The sequence below is a fragment of the Bufo gargarizans genome, chromosome 8 (genome assembly GCF_014858855.1).
Source record: "Bufo gargarizans isolate SCDJY-AF-19 chromosome 8, ASM1485885v1, whole genome shotgun sequence".
NCBI classification, from domain to species: Eukaryota; Metazoa; Chordata; class Amphibia; order Anura; family Bufonidae; genus Bufo; species Bufo gargarizans.
Window position 1 is genome coordinate 6,330,186 of NC_058087.1, and position 26,485 is coordinate 6,356,670.

The 26,485-nt window shown below is 42.6% G+C and overlaps 1 protein-coding gene across 6 annotated transcripts in view; it reads left to right on the top strand.

Annotated features, from left to right (window-relative positions):
- The window catches only part of GTDC1 (glycosyltransferase like domain containing 1), a 264,439-nt gene that overhangs the window by 96,367 nt on the left and 141,587 nt on the right, over positions 1 to 26,485 (top strand). For all 6 annotated transcript variants that reach the window (XM_044303929.1, XM_044303926.1, XM_044303925.1 and 3 more), the window contains exon 5: positions 16,677 to 16,943. In XM_044303929.1, coding sequence (XP_044159864.1) covers positions 16,677 to 16,943 — 267 coding nt within the window. The remainder of the gene's footprint in view (positions 1 to 16,676; positions 16,944 to 26,485) is intronic.

The following is a 26,485-nucleotide window of genomic DNA, read 5'->3' on the forward strand; positions in this document are numbered from 1 at the left end:
CATCAGTTTGCATACTTTTTGACGGATCCGGCAGGCATTTCCGGCGACGGAGCTGCCTGCCTGAATCCTCTGCTGCAAGTGTGAAGGTAGCCTAATCACTGCAAGAATGTAGCGGTTAATAGTCGCATTGAAATTGAACACACCCTTGAGGCATAAGGTACAGTTTGTCGCGCCTCAAAAATACAACCACACTCATGGATATATTGAAAAAATAGAGTTTTCCATTAGACTAAGACAGACAAATAATCCACTTCCAAAGTTGCGTCTTTCCTTCCACGGCGGCCATTCATTTTGCTATATCTGCCTTCCATTTAATAAACAGTAACAACAGGAGCGTTCCCAACCACAAACGTGTGGGCTAATGCCGCCGTAATAAATATATAAACTTGGACAGGTATCTTCTGTCGTCTATTTTGTGCCTGTAGATCTGGAACGGTCTCCGTCCAGGAGTTTAATCCAACATTATGTGATAGATCCATCCCACACTGAATAACCCCACTGGCTAAACTCAAGCTAACCCAGTCAGAGCCGTGTTTCATGCCAGATAATCATCAGCGAGGCAGCTCTGCTAGAGAAACAAATGTTGGAAAAAAAAAAAGTATAAAAATTCTACCGCTCAGAACAACAAAACAAAACCGTATCGTCCAAATTACAGGGCTGAACGCTCTCCTTATCTGTTGACATTATTCTAGCTGGGTCATCACTAGGAGATGTACCGTATATACTGATTGGTAATCCATATTTTGAGAGTGTAAAAATTTTTATTTTTATTTTTTTATTCTTAAGGTGTGTAATGATATTACTTCTACAATCTCCCATGTGTAAAGATAATGGATAGTTCAATGTGTCCAGGATGCAAATACATCGATTGTAAATATATAATAAAATTAAAAGAATTGCAGTACAGCGACTGAACAAGATTATTAAAAAAATATATATTTATTATTATTTTTCCCACGAAAACTATTCTACATTTCTCAAACAAGCTCCTGAATACTTTTGTACGGTTATTGCATGTAATTGAAAATGTATTATAACCAAAATATTATTCGATAAAATCCATCTGTATAGCGCCACCTGCTGTTTGTTCTTTTCCTTATTTCTCCGTCCACCTCAGTGACATCACTGAGGTGGTCGCACATTCTCTCGTTCACCCTTCAACTACCACTTGCAGGACCTAAATTTAGAAGCTGTGACAGTTAGACAGTTATAGCAGAAAGGGCATGTCCTCTGAGCTACCAGCATGAAATACATCTAGCAGAGCAATTGGATCAATGAATGGAGAGATCTCTGGATCCATGTGAGGTACGGGGCTGGTTCTAGCTTTGTTAGAAAGAGATTGTCATGTTCTGTATGATGTCTGATTTAAATTTTTTTACATTAAAGGGAACCTGTCACCGGGATTTTGTGTATAGAGCTGAGGACATGGGTTGCTAGATGGCCGCTAGCACATCCGCAATACCCAGTCCCCATAGCTCTGTGTGCTTTTATTGTGTAAAGAAAAACTATTTGATACATATGCAAATTAATCTGAGATGAGTCCTGTCCCTGACTCATCTCGCGTACAGGACTCATCTCAGGTTAATTTGCATATGTATAAAATAGTTGTTGTTTTTTACACAATAAAAGCACACAGAGCTATCGGGACTGGATATTGCAGATGTGCTAGCAGCCATCTAGCAACCCATGTCCTCAGCTCTATACACAAAATCCCGGTGACAGGTTCCCTTTAATCATGGGATAACCCTTTTAAGTCTGCATTTGGAGGGGGTGGGGGTCATTGAATACTAAGGTGGCAAGAATAAGGAACTAGATGTCATTGTTTGCAATTAGAGAACCTAACATAAATGTTTTTCTGACAAACTTTGCATAAATGAATAGGTCAGGTGAATATAAGAAATGTTGTAATATATCTTATTAGAAGAAAATACATTTTTCTCCATCTAGCTGCTCACTCTTCACCCCTCCCTTGTCCACAGTCTTCTCTGGGCAGCATGTCATGTGACCCTTCAGTGAGCAGGCAGTCTGTCTTGTCTCTCAAGAAAAATTCTGCATTGTCTTATAGTCACGTGTACTATGCAACTTATTTTTGAAAAGTAAACTGACCATTTAATATCTCCACTTTAGACCACCCCTGCTTGGACCTCCAGTGATCAGCTGAAATCTGTGGGGCACCCTGACAGTTTCCCTGTAACCTGTGCTATATTCAGTCGGCGCTCCGTTTCTGCTATGCAGTGCTTGCGTCTAGGGAAGGTGTCCCATGTAATATTGAAGAAAAGAGACCATTTGTAGTAATGCTCTTAGGTTTGTTGTCACATTTTGTACATACATGTGACGCGTTTCGGCTCACGCAGAGCCTTTTTCAAACACACATGTACAGAATGTGACAATAAACCTAAGAGCATTGCTACAAATGTAGCGAGTGCCGGTCTATTTTCTTTAATAGTTCCCCGAGGAGAAATTTCACTGATAAACCCAGCAGAGGAAGCAAGGGTGCACAGAGTGGATTGGGGCCGCCCTCAGTGCACTTAACTGCTAATTTGCATATGGATAAAAAAAAAAAAATTGTCCATAACGGAGCATCAGATTGCTAAGTGAACAGTATCCTTGCGTTCGGCTAAGCTAGCCCTGCAAGGCATTGTGCCTGGTTTCTCAGTGAATTTCCCGGCGACAGATCCCTTTAAGACTTGCTCAACTTCCATAAGCAAATGCGCCTCAGTCTCCGAGAGCCTTAAATGAGGAGCGTGTCCCTCCACTGTAATGCAAGGAGTCTTTGTTTAGCAATATCCATGATAAACCAGCCCATTATCTAGCGCTAATATTACAGGGAGATATTATACTGTTTTGAGGCTTCTTGGCACTTACCTAACGCATCAGAAAGTGATTGTGGAATTTTAAATAGCTATACAAATGGCTGACATAGAAATTTAACTTTGCTTTGACCTTATTTTAATTCCGAAGATGACTGCCGAATGACTTTGTTGCAGCGGAATGTACGCGGCTGTTAAATCACTCCAGAGTATAAAATCTTTGTTTTGGCGTAATATGGATGCATAAACATTTGTACCCCATACTAACCCTATAAACATCACAATCCATCAGTACAATTACAAGAAAGATTGTTTGTTTTCACACTTAAAGCAGACATGAAATAGAGTGTCCTTAACTTAATCACCACCTTGATTTACCACATTTGCATACATTTGCATATTAATTGGACTACAGATTAAAATTGGTTTTGTAATTTTAATTAAGTGTCCGCAAAGGTAAATGATTAGAACTGTTTAAAATACGTTCTGACACAAATAGCAGTTAGCGCTTTTGTGATGATGTTTCTGTGGAATTACATTCAGAAAGTGGCTTTTTTATGGCAGCAATTTTAATCTTAAACAGATTATACAGTCAAACAAAACGGCGGATTCATAATCATTTTTTTCTCTCTCTCTCTCGGCCTCTCACTTTCTCCAAGATACATTTAATATTTTTTTCAGATTTTCGGCACTTGATGAAATTGTCCTTTGGATTGTGCTGGCTACGCCGCCGCTCCTGTCATGTTGACGAATCGGGGTCTTTTTGGTATTTGTCTTTTACGTGAGATACATGGAATTTATTATTATTGTGCCGCTGTTTTGTATATCTCCACCATTTCCATTGGCATAGGGACCAGGGTGGCAGACATAGCTGCTTATATGGGGCCCAATAACGAAGGGGGCCCAATTTCAACTCAGACCTAAGATGTGGTGAGTGATGATGATGAAACGGGGTGGAGAACAGTCTGTGACCCATTCGTAGTATTATTATGGAGCCCCATGGTTACACCGGCTGTGAGCATTATCATCATACTGTAACTTCACTGTGCACATTATCCCCACAACTAACATCACTGTGTGCATTATCCCTGTACTGTCACATCACTGAATAATTCTTATGATATACAGTCATTTAATAGATTATCTGTGTACTGTGACATCACTGTGAGCCTTATCTTTATACTGTGACATCAGTATGTGCATTATCACTATATTTTGCCATCACTATGTTCATTGCCTGTAATGTGGCACCACCATGTGCATTATCCCTATAATGTGGCATCACTGTGTGCATTGACTCTGTACTGTGACATAATTTTTTGCATTATGCCTGTACTGTAACATCACTGCATTTTCCTTGTACTGTGACATTACTGTGAGGTTTATCCGCATACAATGACATCACTGTGAGCATTATCCCTGCTCTTTGTCATCATTGTGAGAATTATCCCCGTCAAATACATTACTGTGAGGGATATCCCCATAATGTGACATCACTGTGAGCAACATACCTGCACTGTGACATCACTGTGTGCATTATCCCTGCACTGTGTCATCATTGTGAGAATTATCCCTGTCAAATACATCACTGTGAGGGATAGCCCCATAATGTGACATCACTGTGAGCAACATATCTGCACTGTGACATCACTGTGAGCATTATCCCTGCACTGTGTCATCATTGTGAGAATTATCCCTGTACTGTGACATCATTGTGAGCATTATCCCTGTCCTGTGACATCATTGTGAGCATTATCCCTGCACTGTGATATCATTGTGAGCATTATCCCTGTCCTGTGACATCATTGTGAGCATTATCCCTGCACTGTGACATCATTGTGAGCATTATCCCTGCACTGTGACATCATTGTGAGCATTATCCCTGTCCTGTGACATCATTGTGAGCATTATCCCTGTACTGTGACATCGTTGTGAGCATTATCCCTGTACTGTGACATCGTTGTGAGCATTATCCCTGTACTGTGACATCGTTGTGAGCATTATCCCTGTACTGTGACATCGTTGTGAGCATTATCCCTGTACTGTGACATCGTTGTGAGCATTATCCCTGCACTGTGTCATCATTGTGAGAATTATCCCTGTACTGTGACATCATTGTGAGCATTATCCCTGTCCTGTGACATCATTGTGAGCATTATCCCTGTACTGTGATATCATTGTGAGCATTATCCCTGTCCTGTGACATCATTGTGAGCATTATCCCTGCACTGTGACATCATTGTGAGCATTATCCCTGTCCTGTGACATCATTGTGAGCATTATCCCTGTACTGTGACATCGTTGTGAGCATTATCCCTGTACTGTGACATCGTTGTGAGCATTATCCCTGTACTGTGACATCGTTGTGAGCATTATCCCTGTACTGTGACATCGTTGTGAGCATTATCCCTGTACTGAGACATCGTTGTGAGCATTATCCCTGTACTGTGACATCGTTGTGAGCATTATCCCTGTCCTGTGACATCATTGTGAGCATTATCCCTGTACTGTGACATCATTGCGAGCATTATCCCTGTCCTGTGACATCACTGTGTGTATTATCCCTGTACTGTGACATCATTGTGAGCATTATCCCTGTACTGTGACATCATTGTGAGCATTATCCCTGTACTGTGACATCACTATGTTTATTATCCCTGTACTGTGACATCACTGTGTTTATTATCCCTGTACTGTGACATCATTGTGAGCATTATCCCTGTACTGTGACATTTCTGTGAGGATTATCCCCATTCAGTGACATCACTGTAGGCATTATACCTGTACATTAGGGCTCATGCACACAACCGTTGTCCACATCAGATCTGGATTTTTTGTAGGTCACTACAGTGGGGCAGCCTCCGTATGTACATTCCGCGGCCCTGCAAAAAAATAGAACATGTCCTGTTCTTGTTTTCCGGACCAGGATAGGACAGTTCTACAGAGGGCAGGACGATCCGTTCCGCCAAATGCAGAACACACGGTCATGTGCATGAGCCCTTAGGGAGACCAAAATAATCTTAAAGGGATTATCCAGAGTAAAGTATTATCCCCTATACATTTTTGAAACAATAGGTGGTGTGTTCGATTCTCGGTGTCTCTAGATACACATGTGTCTCTCATATTGTGCAGGTATACGCTACAAATCTTACTTCCACCCATCCTCAGGCAGATGGCCCAGAACCATCAGTACTTTCCAGCTGTAACACCTGGGTCCAGACACACCTTGTAAATCCTGCCTAGTGCTGCTCATGTCTTGCTTGGCTGCGGCAATGAATAATCTCTGTGCAAGGGTTTTCATCAAAGATGGCGTTGTTCCTGTAGGTTAAACTTTGCTGCACTTTGCTCCCTGCCTTATGAATGGACAGATAGGTGTGTATGCTTCTTGCACATAGCACTTTTTAACACGGGCGCAAATATATCTTCATCTAGAACGTCAAGTTATCGAAACCAGATGTGCCAAGTGGAACATTTCACAGACATTAATAACATTACTTACCTGTAAGTTCTAAGCTGAGTTTAACGGCTCGCGCTCAGTGCCAGAACTAACTGCCAATAAACTGCCAAGCATAGGCCGCTGGCAAGACTTACGCTTGGTAAGATTATGCTAGCACAGAACATTACAGTATCGATTCAGGAGAAACACCACCGCAAGCTCTTTGATGGGGACTTCAGTGAAACCTATAATTACATTCTCTTGATATGTATTTAACGCTCTGTATGGATTATGGATTCCGAACAAGGGGCGTATGTATTATGTGATACAAAAAGCTGCTATTTTTCAGCCGGCCTGCGTGCAGTCTGCGGGGTCAGGGCTAAAAGGGGTGCCAAGTGCGTGAGCAATCCATGGGACTGTAGAAACCCATGTCATACAGAATTTCATTAAATGGTTAACTCATATCTTCTGTGACCTCTTACTTAATTGGTGTCATCTAGACCAGTGGTTGTCAACCTTTCAAAACCAAGTACCCCCTGGTGACCAGAAGTTCGAACTGAGTACCCCCCGAGGAAACGAGCAGTGATAAATGTTAACAAAGTAAGGCCATGGTCACGCCGCGGCTCTTTGACAGACACCACTTTGGATGAACATTGCTTTTTAAATGAGCTACTACACTACCAAACATACAGGAGAATACAGCATCACATACCTCTTACATCTGATGACATCTCTTATATAAATGTTCTCTTTCCTCATCTTTTCCATTCAGACCAGACCATGATGACTTCTTTCAACCAAATCTCATCTCTGCAGAGTTTGCCATATCTTACTTTTACATCATCCTCCCCACCTTCTGATCACCCCATCCTGCTAACCCGAATACTGGGCCTGCTATGCTCCCCAATACTATACTGCTGAGCTATTGGTACGACACAGATAGTGTCTCCTTCATTAGTTATTGACATGCAGTGCCCTCATCGCTTCCAGCAAGTAGTGCTGTAATTGTCCCCCAAAAATAACTGTGCTAGGATGCTGCCCACAGTAATAAAGTCTCACCAATAGAAATAATTCTCTCCCATAGTGCCCCCTACAGTGCTCCAATAGTAAACATGTCCCCCATTGTGCCCCAGAAGTAATAATGTTCCTCCAGTAGTAATAAAGCCCACCATAATGTCCCTAGTAGTAATAATGCCCCCATAAGTAATAGTTCCTGCCTATAGTGTCCAAAGGTACTAATGCCCCCTTTAATACTCCAGAAGTAATAAAGCCCACCACAGTGCCCTTTAGTAGTTATATAACCCATCATATTGCACCCAGTAGTAGTAAAGCCCCTTTATAGTGCTGCACTGGTAGTAATGCCTCCTAAAGTTCCCCCAGTAGTAATGACACCCGTCATAGTGCCCCCTAGTAGTAATAAAGCCCCCATACTATGTCAAGAAGTAGTAATGCCCTTAGTGCCCGTAGTAGTAATAAAGACCCCATAATGTATGCCAGTAGACAAAAAATCCCTCTTATAGCACCCCAATAGCACAAATGGCCCCTTCTAATTTGTCTGTTAAATTAAATGCCTTCGTATAGTGCCCCAGTAGTACCAATGTCCCCATAGTGCTCCCTTAGTTATAATAACGACCCCCCCCCCCCCCCCAAAAAAAAAAATGGCCCAACAGCATGCTGCCAAAGAAAAATAACAAACCATTCAGTGCCATATTGTGTCTTTTTACTTTGGGTAAGATTGTCGTCATCTTGGCAGTAATTTGTGCCACCACTAGACATTAAAGGGGTTAGCCAAGACAAATAAAGACCTCCCAGAGAGGCTGACCCATGGTGGTGATCATACTTATCTGGATTGAGTGTCTGTTACTTCTGGGCCAGCTCTTCCTCTCCCTGCAATGCTGAAAACACCATCTGTCGACAAGTGGGGACACGTGACTGCTGCAGCCAGTCACAGGCTGCAGCAGTGGCCTCCTCCCCTTGCATCACGTGACCAGTTGCCTTGGAGACAGTCCCTAAGACCCCACCTCCACCCACCCACTCTGAGTGAAGACTGTAGCATCTTTTAGTTATAACATTGCATTCTGACTTGAATTTTAAATGGGTTCTCCAGGACTTTGATAAAACTTACCAGGAAAGGTTAAAGGACCTTAACATGTAGAGCTTGGAAGAAAGAAGAGACCGAGGGGATATGATAGAAACTGCTAAATACATAAAGGGAATCAACAAGGTAAAAGAGGAGAGAAGATTTAAAAGAAGAAAAACTACCACAAGAGGACACAGTTTTAAATTAGAGGGGCAAAGGTTTAAAAGTAATATAAGGAAGTATTACTTTACTGGGAGAGTAGTGGATGCATGGAATAGCCTTCCTGCAGAAGTGGTAGCTGCAAATACAGTGGAGGAGTTTAAGCATGCATGGGATAGGCATAAGGCTATCCTTCATATAAGATAGGGCCGGGGCTATTCATAGTATTCAGTATATTGGGCAGACTAGATGGGCCAAATGGTTCTTATCTGCCGACACATTCTATGTTTCTATGTTTCTATATGGATGACCTATCCTAAGGATAGACCATCAATATCAGATCGGTGGGGGGCTGACACCTGCCAACTCCGACAATTAGGAGGCACGGCCAGTGGTACTAACAGTGTATAGAGCTGGAAGCAGACAGCGCCATACAGTGTATAATGGCCGTACTGGGTTACTACAACTCTGTACACTGTGTTTGCGCCGGTGGAGCTGATAGAACCCCCACCAGTCATCAATATCAGTCATAGAAGACCCCTTTGATTTTTATTTTATTTTTATTTTTACATAAGCCCTTCCTCTCCGTTTTTTATATTTTAGATGTCTTAAAATTCATAAAACTGCCTTGTTTCCCAGTGGTTTGCACTCGCCTTTACGGTGTATGTTAATACGTTTTGGGATCACATGCACATAGATGCTTTCGAAAGCGACAGCTCATCTTCTGATCTCAGAGGCGCTTTAAGGACCACCAGCCTGTTTCGCTCTGCACCTATTTTCCCATTATGAACCAGTCCCACTCCCCGGTCGGAAACGTCTGCCGTCCAGATTTTCCCACACAGCACTATCACTGCGATAACTGGCAGTCCAGCTGCGAGGAAGCTTTAGATAAATATTCACAATGGTACGGCTGGGACATTGACTTTTTATTTTTTTTCCCCCAACTTCGAGGGTTTTGTTTTAAAGAATTTATAAGTTACATTTGCATCCAAGTATCATTTTAAGGATAGCGAGCTTAAATAATGGAGGCATGGGGGAAATATAATATTACGATAATGTTCTTTGGTGCGGTTTGGAAGGTTTCGAAAACATTTGGAAACATTTTTCTCATAAAGTCACTTAACTATTAAAGTGTTATCATAGCCTTTCCTCTCGCATTCTGCAAAGTACTTTTGTTAAGCAGCGTCTCCACGCGTATGGGTGTGTGGGGGTGGGGGAGCCGAGAAGCAATCCTGATTAGAAGGATTTCCATAAAAACAGGAAATTGCATTCTTTTTAGTATCCTTGCATTAATTTAATAAAAAAAAGATGCAACCAAATAATGACGAGGTGAATTAAGGGTACAGTATCGCTTTACAGCTAATGCCCTTAAATGCTCGCCATTATCCCGTTCCACCGAGTTATCTGTGATCTTGGCTCCTTTGAACATATTTTATGCTTTTGCCGAGAGAGGAACTTGGTAATATCACTATTTTAATGGAAATCTGTCATTACTAATGTACACGTAGGATGGAAGGTAATACGAATCGCTCAGCTTCCCACCATTCTAACAAATGATTAACAGCCTTTAGTTCCGTCACAAGCCCAATCACTCTGCCTTAATCAACTCCTCATTTGTCGAGCCACTTGCACACGGAACCGCCGCCGCCGCTGTTTATCCTTTGCGGTTAACAAATTATTGTATTTCAATTTTTTAATGAGGGGAAAAAAAATAAAAAATAAAAAATTATGTTTAATTAAAGGGTTACTCCCACCAAAACACAAAGAGTCCTGGACTCCTCATCTCTGTTGAGTAAAAAAAAATAATAATATTCTATTCAAAAATTCTATTCAATCTGTTTCTTTTTGGGTTGAGGTCTAGTGGGAGATTCTCCCCAGAATTTGGGTACTGAGCAGGGGAGGACTGGGAACGTTAAGTGGCCCTGGGAAAAAGATAAATAAAAGTGGCCCCATTTTGTAGTCGGCAGGGCCATATTGCAGCACGTTATACCACCAATGCAGTCTCATTATACTGCACCAGCAGCACAAAATACATCCCTTAAGACTGCCCCTGGTAGACCAACAGGAGGGCTCAGGTGGCCCCATGGGCATCGGCCCGCAGGAAAGTTTCCCTGTAGAGTTTATGGCCAATCCGCCCCTGATAATGAGGACTGGGCTTCAAAGAGCCACTTTGTCTTCGCCATGTTCTTCAGAAGTTGACTGGACCTTTGCCCCAGAAGAATTGGATTTCTACAGGGAAGGTGATTGCCCATAATCAATGCTGGATTTAAAAAGGATAAGACGTTGTGTTCCCCCATTTATTTACCGGAGTCCTTCTTACTGCTGCAATGCCGGTCTTTTGGCAGCCGTATACTGTATATAGTTTGAAGAGAGATTCATTCCCATCATCAGGAAAAACTCCCCTTGCTCCCCCCAACTCCTTAACCAATTGACTCCCACCCCCCCAAAAAAAAAAAAAAAAAAAAAAAATGTGAAAGCTTGGGAAAAGGTCTTTCCTGTTTCTCCAGCATAGGATTCTTTCCCATCCTTGCTGCTGTATATATGGCTCAGACAGTGACCCACCCTATATCCTTCATGTGCCATTATAACGATGGGCCGCATTCAGTCAAAGCCGGCGTCTTGTTCACACTTTGCAGGTGTGAATGGAGCCTAAGAGGTGGAGAAGCACATCAGCATGGAGTTTTGTCTTGTGGACAAGGACTGATATGACGACAATCTCCAGGGGCGGATTGATCATAGACCTTACAGGGAAATTTCCCAGGGGGCCGCCTGGGCCCTCCTCATGGCCGGCCAGTGGAAGTTTTTGGGGATGTATTTTGTGCTGCTGGCAGTATTTTGAGGGACTGTGGTATTTGGCTCCGTTGGGGAGGTATAATGTGCCACAATATGGTGTTGCTGGCCCTGCCTTCCGTCAACTTGGACCAAGCTACAAAATGGGGCATTCTTTTTTATTTTTTCCAGGGCCACTTTAAGTTCCCAGTCCACCCCTGACAACCTCTGTATAGAACAGAAGAATGGTTGGTGCTATATAAGCAATGGGGAATAAATAAAGTATTGTTTTCAGGTTGAGCTGAAGTACTGCCCCTTCTCCAGAGACCAGGGATTGGTATAGGAGCGGCCTACAAAGCCTTCGCTGTGTGAATGGTTTATAATGTTATCATACTGACTTGTCTGAGCCCCCAGCAGTACAGTACTGCCGTCACTTCTGAATAAATCCCCTCTAATAATAAGATGACCCTACTGACTCTGTCCAAGTCAGTACAGCAAAGCTAAAAAGTGAATACAATTCAAACTACAAGGAAAACACTTTTTATACACGGTATATTTTTTATCATTAACTAGAGAATTTTAAAGGGATTGGGAGTTATGTATAAATACATTTTATTGGAATTCACACAATATCCAAGTTTATATTCTTCTGTATTTAGGCCCCTGACCAGTAAGTCTTATGGAGAGGAAGGAAAATATTTAACATTTTTGGGCACAGGATGTAATTATGTCAATAGACCTTATGCAAAAATGGAGAACTCCTTTAAACTACAGTGCTGCCCATGATTATTCATACCCCTGGCAAATTTTGACTTAGTTACTTTTATTCAACCAGCAAGTAATTTTTTGACGGGAAATGACATACAGTAGGTGTCTCCCAAAAAATAATAAGACGATGTACAAGAGGCATTATTGTGGAAAAAAAAACATTTCTCAGCTTTTATTTACATTTGAGCAAAAAATACAAGATGTTCCGCACTGTGGAAAATCTCAGAGGACGTGGTCAGAAGCCAAAAGTGACACCTGTGCTGCCCAGAAGGATAGTTAGAGAGGTGAAAAAGAATCCAAGGATCACCACCAAGGCCATCCTGGTGAATCTGGGCTCTGCTGGTGGCAATGTCTCAAGGCAGACAATCCAACGGGCACTGCTGGGTTCCACTTCTCCAGATAAGGCACACAGAAGCTCGCTTGGCCTTTGCAAAACCTCATCTGGACAAAGAAGAAGACTTCTGGTCTTCTGTGTTATGGTCAGATGAAACAAAAATTGAATTGTTTGGTCACAATGTTTTCTTCATTTGGCGTAAAAAAGGAGAAGCCTTCAACACTAAGAACACCATCCCCACTATCAAACATGGTGGTGGGAACCTAATGCTTTGGGGGTGTTTTTCAGCCAATGGACCAGGGAACCTAATCACAGTAAACGGCACCATGAAAAAAGAGCAATACATGAGGATTCTCAATGACAACATCAGGCAGTCTGCAGAGAAACTTGGCCTTGGGCACCAGTGGACATTTCAGCAGGACAATGACCCAAAACACACAGCAAAAGTGGTGAAGAAATGGTTAGCAGACAACAGCCTTAATGTTTTGGAGAGGCCCAGCCAGAGTCCAGACTTGAATCCAATTGAGAATCTGTGGAGATAAGGGTGATGGCAAGAAGACCCTCCAACCTGAAAGATTTGGAGCTCATTGCTGAAGATGAATGGGCAAAAATACCTGTGGAGACCTGCAAAAAGCTGGTCTGCAATTATAGGAAGCGTCTGATTGCTGTAATAGCCAATAAAGGCTTTTCTATTGATTATTGAGAAGGGGATGAATAATTTCGGACTGGACACTTTTTGCTCAAATGTTAATAAAAGCTGAGAAATGTTTTTTCCCCACAATAATGCCTCTTGTACATCGTCTTATTATCTTTTGGGAGACACCGATGTCATTTCCCGTAAAAAAAAAAATACTTGCTGGTTGAATAAAAGTAACTTTAAGTCAAAATTTGCCAGGGGTATGAATAATTATGGGCAGCACTGTATATAGCTAAATGGACATTAATGTAAGTAATAAATCCTCCCGCTGCACCCATGAAGGAAAGTTGCCCGTTCTCTTGGACACTGTGCACATAATGTGTTTTCCTTCTCAATGTTGGAACAGAACAAGATTTCATAGAAAACATGCCGTATAAAGTGAACTTTGTGTCATAACTCAGTATAATTCAGACCAGAAGAAGAGGTAAACCTTTAATGCAGTCTCTCCTATTAGATAATGGCTTACTGACAGATTTATGGCGCACGGTCTCAGCAGAAATCTCTTCCTCAGCCCCGTGTGAGTGACGGGCTGTAAGTGCTTTTGTCATGGAGAGCTGACGGGCTTTCTGATCCAGCCGTGTGGCTAGCAGATTTGGGGTCTCATCTGCGCTTTGATTGACCCGCAACATATTATAGGCTAAATAAACAGCCCCTTTTACTCCTTGCAGCGTTATGACAGTGATGGGAAAGAATGTTTCCTACCCAAAAAAAAGTGCATTGTGTACTTCAAGGGTGACTCCAGCAGGAAGTAGTCGGGAGTAGAGGCAGACCACATTTTATTATTTTGGACGGAGATAAAACCGCAGCATCTCCGTCCTGAAAAGGCAAAAAGACTGAACTGAAGACATCCTGATGCATCTTGAACTGATTTCTCTCCATTCAGAATGCATTAGGATAAAACTGATCCGTTCTTTTCCGGTATTGAGCCCCTAGGATGGAACTCGGTGCCGGAAAAGAAAAACGCTAGTGTGAAAGTACCCTTAAATGTAGATTTTGACATGGAATATTAAAAATGACATTATCTATAAATATGTTAAACACGAAAACCTGATTTAAACAATGGGTCACTTTCTGACTTGCTTTCATTTGTCTCCTACTTTTTGCTAACATACATTTGGTAGGGAGGCAGGACAGATACAGAAGGAAATCTGACTGCAGCATCAGACGACAAGAGGTATGTTTGTAGTCTGTTACTATGGAGACACATTCTCTGCATAGCAGAAATACATTTATAGTTAAATTGCATTTCAACTCTACCCACTATTTTTGCCACTTTGCAAAAACGTTAGCATTTATATGCATGTGTAACGGACGTCGTTCATGACTTTTGTAAGCAATAGTATGTCCACCCGCTATATACATCTACCTATATGGCTATGGCCTGTTACAGAAGATTGTTCTGCAATCTAAACTGTCCTCAGAAGGATTCGAGGCATTGTTCTAATTATCTAATGGACCGGCACCTCCAAAAAATGGTGCTGTCTAATACACTGCACTTGCTTATGATGTCATCTTTGAAATAAAAAGGATTTAAATAGTTTTGTCCTGTCTACAGATTGCCCCCACCAAGTAATGTAGGAGAGCGTTCCCCGTCCAGATTGTGTAGTTGGATTTTGGAACGCTCGGATTTGAAACAATGTGCCATAGAGCGCGGAGTCTCTCCCTCCTAATTCGCTGTAACACAAACCAGAGCCAGCATCAGAGCTTTAATGTGGTTTCTCTTATTTGAAAATGACATCAGTATCTTTCCATTCTTTTTTTTTTCCCCCCTCCTCCAAAAAAAAAAAAAAAGGTTCGCAAATCCAGCACAGGCAATATGATCCTATGAGAAAATTTCTATCAATGTAATGAGGTGTTGTATATAAACAGGAATATATACACAATAATATATGTATACACAATGGATATGCACAAACCTTGCACGTTTTTAAAGGGTTTCTCTCGGGGTTTTTGATATTGATGGTCTATCTTCAGAATAGGCCATCAATATCAGATTAGCGGGGGTCCGACTCCTGGCATCAGCTGTATGAAGAGGCTGCAGCGCTCCATGAGCACTTCGACAGCCATTTGATGTCATGTTCACCGGTACCATGTTCTAGGTGCAGCTCAGGCCCATTAAAGTGAATGAGGCTGAGCTACAATAACAAGCATAGCCTCTATTCAATGGATGGCGCTGTACTTGGTAAGTGGCGATGAGGCAGTGGCGCTCACCAGAGCTCCGGTGAGTCCAGTGGCTTCCTCAAACATTTGATTGTTGAGAGTCAGACTCCCACCGATCTGATATTGATGACCTTTCCTGAGAATCAGGTCATCAATATAAAAATCCCAGAAAAAAAAAAAAACTAAAAAAATTTAAGGGCGTTTCCACCTTAAGCAATGTAGATGTCATACTGTTATTTAGAGGGCTTCTCTAGTATAGAAAATCCATGATCAAAAATTCTGTAGGTGAAAACAGAGTTTTGTTTATTCAAGACTGTCATCTATTAATTACAAAGAGCTGCTCTTGTTCTGGAGGACCTGTCATGTCTATGCATTCAGTGGTCACTGTGTAATGCTCAGTTTGTCCTGTGGTGGAGCTACAGGAGAATTGCAGTCTTGCTCCTGGATTCTACTACAGATTGGATCTGATCACTGCGGATCCTGCACATTCTGTGATTATCTTATTTTTTTGGAGACCAGACGAAAAGGTGTTGTCCAATGCAAACAACTCCTTTTAGGATTTTTCAGAAGACTATCTTGGTTGATGTCTGAAGCCTAAAATCAGATTTGACCTTAGACTTTTGATCTGTTGGCTGTTAATCCACCCTTCACCGTGCCATGTTCACGGAAGTCCAATAAGCTGAGATATGTTTTGCAGGGTCCTCTCACTTAAGACCTGGTGGTAATCAGAATTGATTCTCCAGAGCCACAATTTTGTTAGTTAGGAAATGTGAAGCACCAGTGGCAAACAACTCTCCATTATGAGGACCTTAGCAAGGTCTATGGGACTGCTAGAGAGAGAGATGAGCGGAGCAGAGGTGCACATGCTAAACCAGCACACCATTAAAATGAGGGACTTGGGTCCCCCATACTTGTGACTGGTGGGGTCCCCAATGATGTAACACTTAACCCCTACTCGGTGGTTAGAGGATAAATTGTTCTTACTGGAATACCCCTTTTGGTTTAAAGGGGTCGTATAGGACTATAAAAGTATGGCTTCTTTTTTGCAAAAACAGTGCCATATATGTCCATATGTTGTCTCTGATATTGCACGTCTACCCCATTTTGAAAGATTGCAATACCAGACCAAACCCTTTGACAGATGTGAAGCTGTTCCTGAAATTAATCAAGCCACATACTTCTGCACAACCACCTTAATGAAGTTCAATTGTCTCAGTTACTTGTTCGATTAGGAGCAGGGTGAGATCTATAGGTGATGTTATTCTGAGAACCCTCATGACATTGCGCCACCATTCCAGAACGTCATTGATCCTAGCGAGATATGTTCTTTATAAGAATCACATTGGTCAAGACATGAAGAGTTATCCAGTGGTTTATCCATCCATATATTCTTAGGGTCTTTCTTGTCCACAGTGAACCGGGTAATGTACATTATTGTTTTTTTTTGTTTGTTTTTTGGATAGGTTCCTGCCAGAACACAAGAAGGCTCCACAGAAGATATCCGTGGAGGCTTTGGGCCACCACACACAACTAAATGTCCAGGCAGAAAATGAGAAAGCAAGCGTCGCACCAGCTCTTTCTGGTCAAGTTAGACAACACCTGAACCAACCATGGATAGAATCTGTTGAAATTAGTTCTGAAGATGATCGCCAAGTCATATCACCACCATCCTCCTCCAACTTCAGCACCGAGTCCCAGAGGCCTCTGCATATTGTCTGGCCTCACAGATGGTAAGAATGTTTTTTTGTTTTTTCATTTGCAACGTGTGTGTGGACATATGTACATAAATATGTTTGAGGATTTATTTATATGTACGACTGTATGGAAAAACCAAACCTACAATCTGTTTCTTCTTTTTTTTTTCATTACGGTTTGTATCCATCGGCTTTGTCCTCAACGTTCCGAGCGGTAATCCTGATTTTCATGCTATATTTTTTTTTTACACCATTTTTTGTTGTACAGTGGAGGAATTGTGAGACATAATCACCACAGAACATACACTTGTAAACTTCAGCTAGCCCCTGGAAAAAAAATAAAAAAATTAGGATTTAAAGAGGTAAAATGTCCCGATAATCTTGCGGTATTGGGCACGAACATTTTAATCTAGTTTTTATTCCTCGCAGTTAGTTTAATCTGCATGTGGCCTGATTAGACTTCAATTCATCCACAGATTATGGGCTGTTTATTGCAGAGATGCTGAGCTGATCACTAGGTCACATTTACTGAGAGCAAATGTTTGCAGGTGAACTAATAAGTATACCACACCGACGGGGTAAATCGCCTTTACAAAGGATTTGACTTCCAGTGCATAAATTCCAGAAGCTCTTGCAGATCATCAGCAGCATCTGCTACCTAAAGGGATTTTCATCTCCCTTTCTAAATGTTCCAACATTAAATTTGGGGATTGCAAGTCGAATCTGCCTTTTGGATTTGTTTAATGAACTTCACACATCCGGTTACACGTTTCTGTTTCTGCTTAAAGAGCCCTCTGTCACGAAGACTCGTCAGCTCTGTGTCTTGAGGCATCACTGATTGCACTGGGTAAAGCCCCACCACCATCCGGTCTGGGCGGGGGGGCCTGTGCTCATTATTCAGCAGCTTCCCTTCCTCCCCAGAGCACTGCCAGACTGGCCGAGAAGGATCACGTGACCTGTTCCCGGACTCCAAAGAAACTTCCTACTTCTACAGAGTCCCAAGGAGAGTCCTAGAAGGAAACGGCTCCGTATTATAGTTTTAGATTGGGTCATTTTTTAATGATACCCCTGTATAAAGAGATCATTCCGAGCGACGGAGTCCCTTTTAACGGGTTGTCCTAGTTTAGAAAGCTTATTTTATATACACTATTAGGGAATTCTCAGATAATAGAGGGTGATCCTCGCCTCAGAGTGGAGAGCGAGGTTACAAGGAGAGTCTCTTTTTCTGGAGGACCTATGCTGTCCTGCTTTACACAGCTCGTCGGTATGAATGGACATTGTGTAATACTTAAAGGGGTTTTCCGAGATTTTTTTTTTTTTTTACTGATGACCTACCTTCTGGATAGGTCCTCAGTATCTGATCGGTGGCGTCCAACACCCAGAAATGCTGCCTTTTTGACAACCCCTTTTAAGTAAGAAAATCTTGCAGATGCCTTAAAGGGGTATTCCCATCTTCAGTTTTAATACTTACCTTCGTGCAGCACGACGTCCACTTCCTGGATTCGACTGGGCTTGAGTGACGTCTTCTCCCGGCCAGGCCGCGCCTGCGCAGAAGACTGAAGTTTTTCTCCCGGCCGGGCCGCGCAATGTCCTCAACGCGCACGCCGCGCATTCACCATGGTGACTTATTCCTGGCCTGTATAGTATAGAGCCGGCATGCGCGTTCGCGGCTCTGTACTATACTGGCCAGGAAGAAGTCATCATGGCGCATGTGCGGCGGCATGTGCGTTCAGGACATTGCCCGGCCGGGAGAGAATCTTCAGTCTTCTGCGCAAGCGCGGCCCGGCGGGATTCAACAGGAGAGGTGGCCGTAACCATGGGAGACTAAAGACAACATCAGGTAAGAGGGGACTTATTTTCTCAAAAAGGGTGGGAATTGGGTAATAAAATGTATTTAGAAAAATGATCATTGTCAAATCATTAACAGATTTACCAGTGATCATTAAGATGGGAATACCCCTTTAAGTAAAAACATTGGTATATTCACATTCCCTGCGGAAAGCCTGACACCTTAGGAGTTGCGTAATTTACCAAGAGACACTCTGTGAGTACATCCAAAGCACTACTGGTCAGAACAATCAGCTTGTCTGTCAACAGACACCCCTCTGACCGCTCGGGGCGTATCCTTTCTGCAGCAGCGCTTGCCTAATCACAGTTCAGCAGCTCTCTCCCTGTTACATATGGCTGTTGGCAGTTGAAGGATAGAACTGAGCATGTGCGACCACCTCAGCAATGTTACTGAGGTTGACAGAGAAATAAGGAAAAGAGCAAACAGCAGGTGGCGCTATACAGAGAGATTCTTAATGGGATACCTCAGCAGCTATACAAAATTTTCAACGACATGCAATAAAAAAAAAAAGTTTTCATATCCAGGTGCTGGTTATATAAAAAAAAAAGGGAAATATTTTTCAATGGACAACCTGTGCAGGTATTTAACCAGCAGGCAGAGTGGCTTTGAGGTTTGCAGAATTGTGAATGCAGCTCTGAAGTATACACTATCTTTGTTTTTCTTCGTACTTTAGCTCAAAGATAAATACTACAAATAAAAAAAATTCTGCCTCGTGCCTGCCCAAAAATACCTACTGTAATACCCCTAATTACAAAGTTAAATGAATCCATTTTCCTCTATGTTTGGGAAACTCTCCAACTTTATTTAGGGGCACAACACCGCCTTCCAGTTTCGATCCAACTCTTCAGGAGAAATTGACTTTTTCCCGAGAAGGGTTAATGTTTGGCAGCCTCATTATTAATTTGCATGAAGCAAAGCAAATCTCATTTTCTGAAATTAGCAGCATGACCTCAATGCCCATTGTGTGCCCGCATCCATCACTGTGTATGAGGTATGCAGGTATTTTCACTCTTTTAGCCATTTACTGAGGAAGAGGATGATGGGAGGAGAGAATAAAATAAAAAAATTAATAAATACATAAAAAAATAAAAAATAAAAGCTGCTGCAGCACAAGCAAAATGCCAAAATGCAAAGCAACACATCCATCCTTTAGGGTAACATACGAGAACAGTGCAAAGTTAGACGCCGGCATGGCAGCCGCACAAGCAGCATTAGGGCTAATTTTGAAAATCTAGCGTGCAGTCAATTTTACCGACGCCTGGGGACATACAAGGTAGAAGCTGACAAGAGAACTCATTTTGTTTAGGTTATTTAGTGCTATGCATCATCCGTGGGCTCCTCCGTGACACGCGGCGATATAAAGCCGAATATTATCACACACTAAAAATTTATGTTGACATTAGATATTTGTTCAATATGTCAGCAGTATTACTTTCATAATCAAACGAGTGAGGGTTGGAAGGAAGGCGCGGAGCCGCGGCCCGCTCGCGGAGATCTATCTTTTTAATAACGCTCTATAAGGTTAATATAGTTTACCTTTGAGAGTATACAATGAAAACGAGCAGGGTTAGCAGGAAAAAATGACAGAATCCATCCACCCGAGCTGTTTGTTTGCCATTACCTACGTGAACCATGTCGGTTCTGTGGCCCGCATCTGATAGCTATTTGTTGTACAGAAAACACAGCATTAAAAAAAAAAAAAATGAAAAAAAAAATCAAACTCTTAATACTATTGTGTGCCCATAACCATCTGTCACTGCTAGCCTGGAGATGAGGGAAGATTACCAGGAATAAACACGAGGCTGCAGAGCATTGGTAAAGCCTCCAGGCAAGAAACTCTTGTGGGGACATCAAAGACATTCTAATTCTGAGGCAGTCAAGGATTACAGTGTGTAACCTGTGCTGACAACAGATAAATGAGCGACAGTATTGTGCCAGAGCGGCCCGGGCTCCTGCATCGAGGCACGGGCCCGTGATGATGATGATGACGACGGCGACAGCGAAGATTTTTATCTCCGGCAATGGACTCTGCTGAGATAATTTTATGATAAAAAAATAAAATAAAAAATATATATATATATATATATATGTTTTTTCCCCTCTGTCTCTCACATGCCACCGGGTCTTGGAAGACATTTACTAGCTACGGGGGTAGCAATCAGTTTCTTTAAAAGTCACTGTTCTAAGCCCATTAGAGTCCTTACACAGCAAGACTCATCGACAAGTATCCGGAGTCTATGCAAATATGAAGGATTGAACTCCTGCCCTTTAACGTTAGGATGCTTTGTCGTCTGATTTATGGAAATGCGCTGGTGGAGAGACCTTTTTTATTGTTTATTTTTTTTATTTGATTTAGTTTTTTAATTGGAGAATATAAATTACAAAATAAAAGAGGATTCTGCTGCATGGGGCGAGTTATTGGTTTGATTATAACAGTAAGAAGGCAATGATCTGTCAGGAGAAGGGGGGGAAAAAGTTAGTTGAAAGTTGCAGAAACTTTTACAAAACTGAAATGTTAAAATGGTCAGGGTGTCCTTTCTGACATTGTCAACCAGGAGCATGTAGGGTTGGAAAAAGTAACGGGGAGGGGGGGCTATAAAATTTCCTATAAATTGGTGCATGAAAGTTTTTTTTTTTTTCAGGAGTGCAATATTGATAAGCTATCCAAAGGATAGCTCATCAACATCTGATCTGGGAGGGGGTGCAGCTCCTGGCACCCTTGTCAGTCACCGCTCCAGTGAGCTCTGTGGACTCTTCCTAGGCCTGTGTGACATCACGTTCCTTGGTCTGATGGCTTAGGTGCAGCTCAGTCCCATTTAGGTGAATGGGCCTGAGCTGCAATACCAGTCACAACCACTATACAATATATGGTGCTGAGCTGTGAGGAGGCCATGGTGCTCACTGGAGTGCAGCAGCCTCTTCTGACAGCTGATTAGCATGGGTGTCGAGTGTCTCACAGGAGTTCTAAATAACCCATTTAATTTTTAAGTTCCTAATAAAATGAACTAATAAGTGTAGTTAAAGCCAAGAAATGAGTGATGGCGGTGCTCATTGGGGCGGCACTCTCTGTATGATAATAGAACATCCCACCCCTCAATTAGACCTCTTAAAGAACCAAGAGTTTTCACAAATTTCCACATCTCCCTGCTCCATCGACTTATTAGAAGCAGAAAGGACCTCTAAAAAGTTTACATCATATGGTCCATGAGTCTAATGACTGGCACAAGGGCATACCGTTTAATCCCGCTTTCATCAGGTTCGCCGTTAGGGTAGTAGGACACCTGTACTTGTAAGTCATTACAAAATACAAATACTTGGGATGAAGTAAGTTTGTCTAATGCAGTCCGTCTTCTCTTCTTAGGTGATATCATTGCCTTGTTTATCAGCTACACATGGCCTAAGAGAGTACCTGAGGTAGTCTAGAACTTAGAACTTCTTGACCTTAGTTCATATACAATGTACATGGAGATCAGCTTATATACTAAAATAGTTAATATCTGTTCCCTTCCTATAGGGTTAGCAGTGCATGTGCACAGGGACCCAGTAGGTAAATGGGCCCACCATGTAAACCAGTCCCTCTGATTAGTTTCCATCCTGTATGTAGCACTTCCTGTTCCTGTATCCAACCAAACCCATGATGCACTTCTCCTTCCTCTGCCACAGCTCAAGCACCGCCCCTAACAACGCCCTGCTAGTTTATAGCTCCTCCCACCCATCTAGTTACATAGACACTCCCCATCACTGCCCTGCCCAGAACGGAATAAAGGTAAAAGAAATCCATTACAAAGTTACAGTGACCTTTATAAATCATTATTTTAAAATATGCAAACCAGAAAACCCCTCAGGCTGACCATACATTTTAGATGAATGTTGGCCAAACCCACCATTTTCAATGATTCCAGCCAACTTTCTAATGTGGATGGGGGTGTCCTGACTCTCCCCCCAATGTCAGATGCCTCGAAAAAGAATTGGCAGGCTTGTTGGATTTCAACACGACCAATCCTTTTGCTCTCTAGGTAGATAGGCCACCACCAGAGGGGGCAGCACTGAGCTGAGGTTGCATGTGTGTGGGAGTAATACAATTGTTCATCTGACAGCTATCTAAAGTATATATAGGCAACTCTACAGAGACACCTAGGGGTGCTGTATGATGAGCTATTCTAAAGCAAGCACCCATATACTCTTTTTGCACAGGGACCCTCTTTCTCCCCTGTCCCTATTCTCATCCTTTCTCTCTCCATTCTTCCATTCCTGCTTATGCTTTCCTTCTTCCATCCCTACCGCAGCCTCCATTGTTGCGTCCTTTGCTGAAATGTTTGCATCTTGTTTCTGGGCAACATAAGAGGATTGCGAGGGGTCAGGGAGTTCCGGTGGTCACGCATGTTACATTCCTTATTCCCATTAACACTATTCTTCCTCCTGACGAGTCAACTTTATGACATTGGTAGACGTGTTCAATTAGTGTATAGAAAATTTACCATTGATGTCTCGGCTGAAACATCAAGAAGAGCTCTTCAGTAATGGTATCATTTTAATTCTTCAGTTCACCAACAAATCACCTACAAGACTGCGGTGGGCCGTCAGGACCTGGACAGCATGGCTTGCATAGAGAGGTCTCACAACACAGTATACATTCATAGTGTAATCCCAGTCAGCAGACTGGGCTTTACCTCAGGTCTAAGAACTATACGGCCTAGGTATAAGTAATAATCCCAAAAGCTGCTTGTATAGGAAACAGCAGTTGGTATCTTTATTGCACCAGATGTGACCAGTCACGTGGTCATCAGGTGCCCGCCAAATGGCTTGGCACATCCAAATCAGCTATACCTGTGAAAGACATGACCTTGGAGGGCTTTTTTTCCCCCCTAGCTATTGGCCCTATTGATGCTCCAGTTACAATAAAAAATATTAAAAGCAATAAAGGCTGAAAGAAGCACACCACTAGCCCAAACAGTAGCCATGACCCACTGTCTCGACCAAAAGTATACCTGTCATATCAAAACAACCAAAGGAAAATGAAATTGTAATGCTTTATCTCGAATGATCAAAATAAAAAAAGAGAGAAATAGGATAACACTAAAAAGAAAAGAAAATTCAATAAAAATGCTACAAAGCCAGCATAGGAGTATGCATATTGCAAATCCCACAAATATTTTACTGCAAAACCTACATCAGAAAAGCTAAGACTTTTTTTTAATGCAGCTAATATACACAATATGGAGATAAGTATTGGGACACACCTCAATCATAAAATTCAGGTTTCATTCAATCCCATTGGCACAGGTGTATAAATTCCAGCCCCTAGCCTGCCTTTACAGACTGTAATAGGGTGCCACTGCTGCCACAAGTCAGTTCCTGAAATTTCTTCCCTTCTAAATATTCCATAAAAGTAGAGACCGCGTTAAGTTACAGAGCGAGGTCGCCGAGTGCTGAGGAGCAAGTGCATAAAAGTCACCAACAGTGCTGACTCCATAACTGCAGTCTAAACCTCCTCTGCATTTAACATCGTGGCAAAAAGTGTGCTGTTCCAGGAGCTTTATGGCATGGCCGAACAGCTGCATGCAAGCATTACATCACCAAGCACAATGCCAGTCCTCAGATGGAGCAGTGTAAAGCACGGCTCCAATGGAATGTGTAGCAGTGGAAATGTGTTCTGTGGAGTAATCTTTCTTCACTATCTGGTGGCCTGATAAATGAGTCTGGATTCGCCAAATACCAGGAGAACATTACCGTATTTTTCGCTTTATAAGACTCACCCGATGATAAGACCCACCTAGGTTTTTTAGGAGAAAGTTAAGAAAATAAAATATTTTGAACGAAATGGTGTGCTTTTGGTGGGTTTTGAACTAATGGAGGGTCTGTGGATGATGCACTGTTATAGGGGGATCTGTGGAGGACAGTGTTATAAGGGGATCTGTGGAGGACAGTGTTATAGGGGGATCTGTGGAGGACAGTGTTATAAGGGGATCTGTGGAGGACAGTGTTATAGGGGGATCTGTGGAGGACAGTGTTATAGGGGGATCTGTGGAGGACAGTGTTATAGGGGATCTGTGGAGGACAGTGTTATAGGGGGATCTGTGGAGGACAGTGTTATAGGGGGATCTGTGGAGGACAGTGTTATAGGGGGATCTGTGGAGGACAGTGTTATAGTGGAATCTGTGGAGGACAGTGTTATAGGGGGATCTGTGGAGGACAGTGTTATAGTGGAATCTGTGGAGGACAGTGTTATAGGGGGATCTGTGGAGGAAAGTGTTATATGGGGATCTGTGGAGGACACTGTTATAGGGGGATCTGTGGATGACTCTGTTATGGGGATCCGTGGAGGACACTTATAGGGGGATCTGTGGGGGACAGTGTTATGGGGATCCATGGAGGACACTTATAGGGGGATCTGTGGAGGACACTGTTATAGGGGGATCTGTGGAGGACACTGTTATAGGGGGATCTGTGGATGACTCTGTTATGGGGATCTGTGGAGGACACTTATAGGGGGATCTGTGGATGACTTTGTTATGGGGGGATCTGACCCCATAACATTGGGCCCTAGTCATAGCAGCCCTCACATATAAAGTGTATGCAGCTACCCTTAGCAGTGCTGCTTTGTTAATCTTGCAGTAATCACTTATCTGTAAGCGGTATTCGCCATGCACGCAGCGGGCAGGCCGGCAGCGTATGTCACTCATTCAGTCACGCTCCTGCCCCGCCCACTTCATTAATGCTACTACCCAGATAGCGCCCCATGTTTACATGTCACTGTCGCACGGCCTGTGGTGTGCCGGCCATGTAATACTGCTGTATTCTCTTTATAAGACGCACAACCATTCCCCCCCCCCCCCCTCCCTAACCCTAACCCCCCCACTTTTTTGGGGAAAAAAGTGCATCTTTTAAAGCGGAAAATACGGTACCTTCTATTGTGCCAACTATTCAGTTTGGGAACGTTTACTATGGGAAAGTTTTTCGTTTTTCAGGGGTTGGCTTCGGCACCCTACTTCCAGTGAAGTCAAATCTTAACGCTTTTGCGTGCCAAGGCATTTTGGACAATTGCATGCTTCCAACTGTTTGGGAACAGTTTGGAGAACTTGACTGGCCCTCACAGAGCCCTGACCTCAACCCCATCCAACACCTTTGGGGTGAACTAGAATGGAGATTGCAAGCCAGGCCCTCTCATCCAACATCCGTGTCGGGCAAAAATTCCCTAGACACGCTTCAGTGTCTTGTAGAAAGCCTTCTCAGAAGAGCAAAAGGTGGGGACTAACCCCATATTAATGTCTGTGGATTTAGAATGGGAGGTCATTAAAGGTGTAACGTGTAGCTGCCCCAATACTTTTGGCTATAGAGTGTACATTGGGCTAGTCTAATGACTTTTCCACACTGAATACACAGAAATATGTGGCATGCTACAAATACTTCATATACTTGTGTTTTTTTTCCGTGTGGAAGTTGTCCATAGCATTCAGATGCATGGGATATGGATTATCTCTGGATTTGTTCTGGATATCAGCACTGGATCTGCTCCAAAGTCCACCTTTGCAAGCAGATATGTTATGAAACATTTGATGTGGGCAGATAGGACCATTAAACAGGCCAGGAAAAACTGTATTTTGGGGATCGGCTTGAGGAGGTGGGTCATGACAGACACAAAAATCATCAAACAGTCATGCTCCACCCTCCTAGGTTCTTCGCTGGGCATACACAATGGGGCAGATATATTAATGGAAGTGCACCAGAC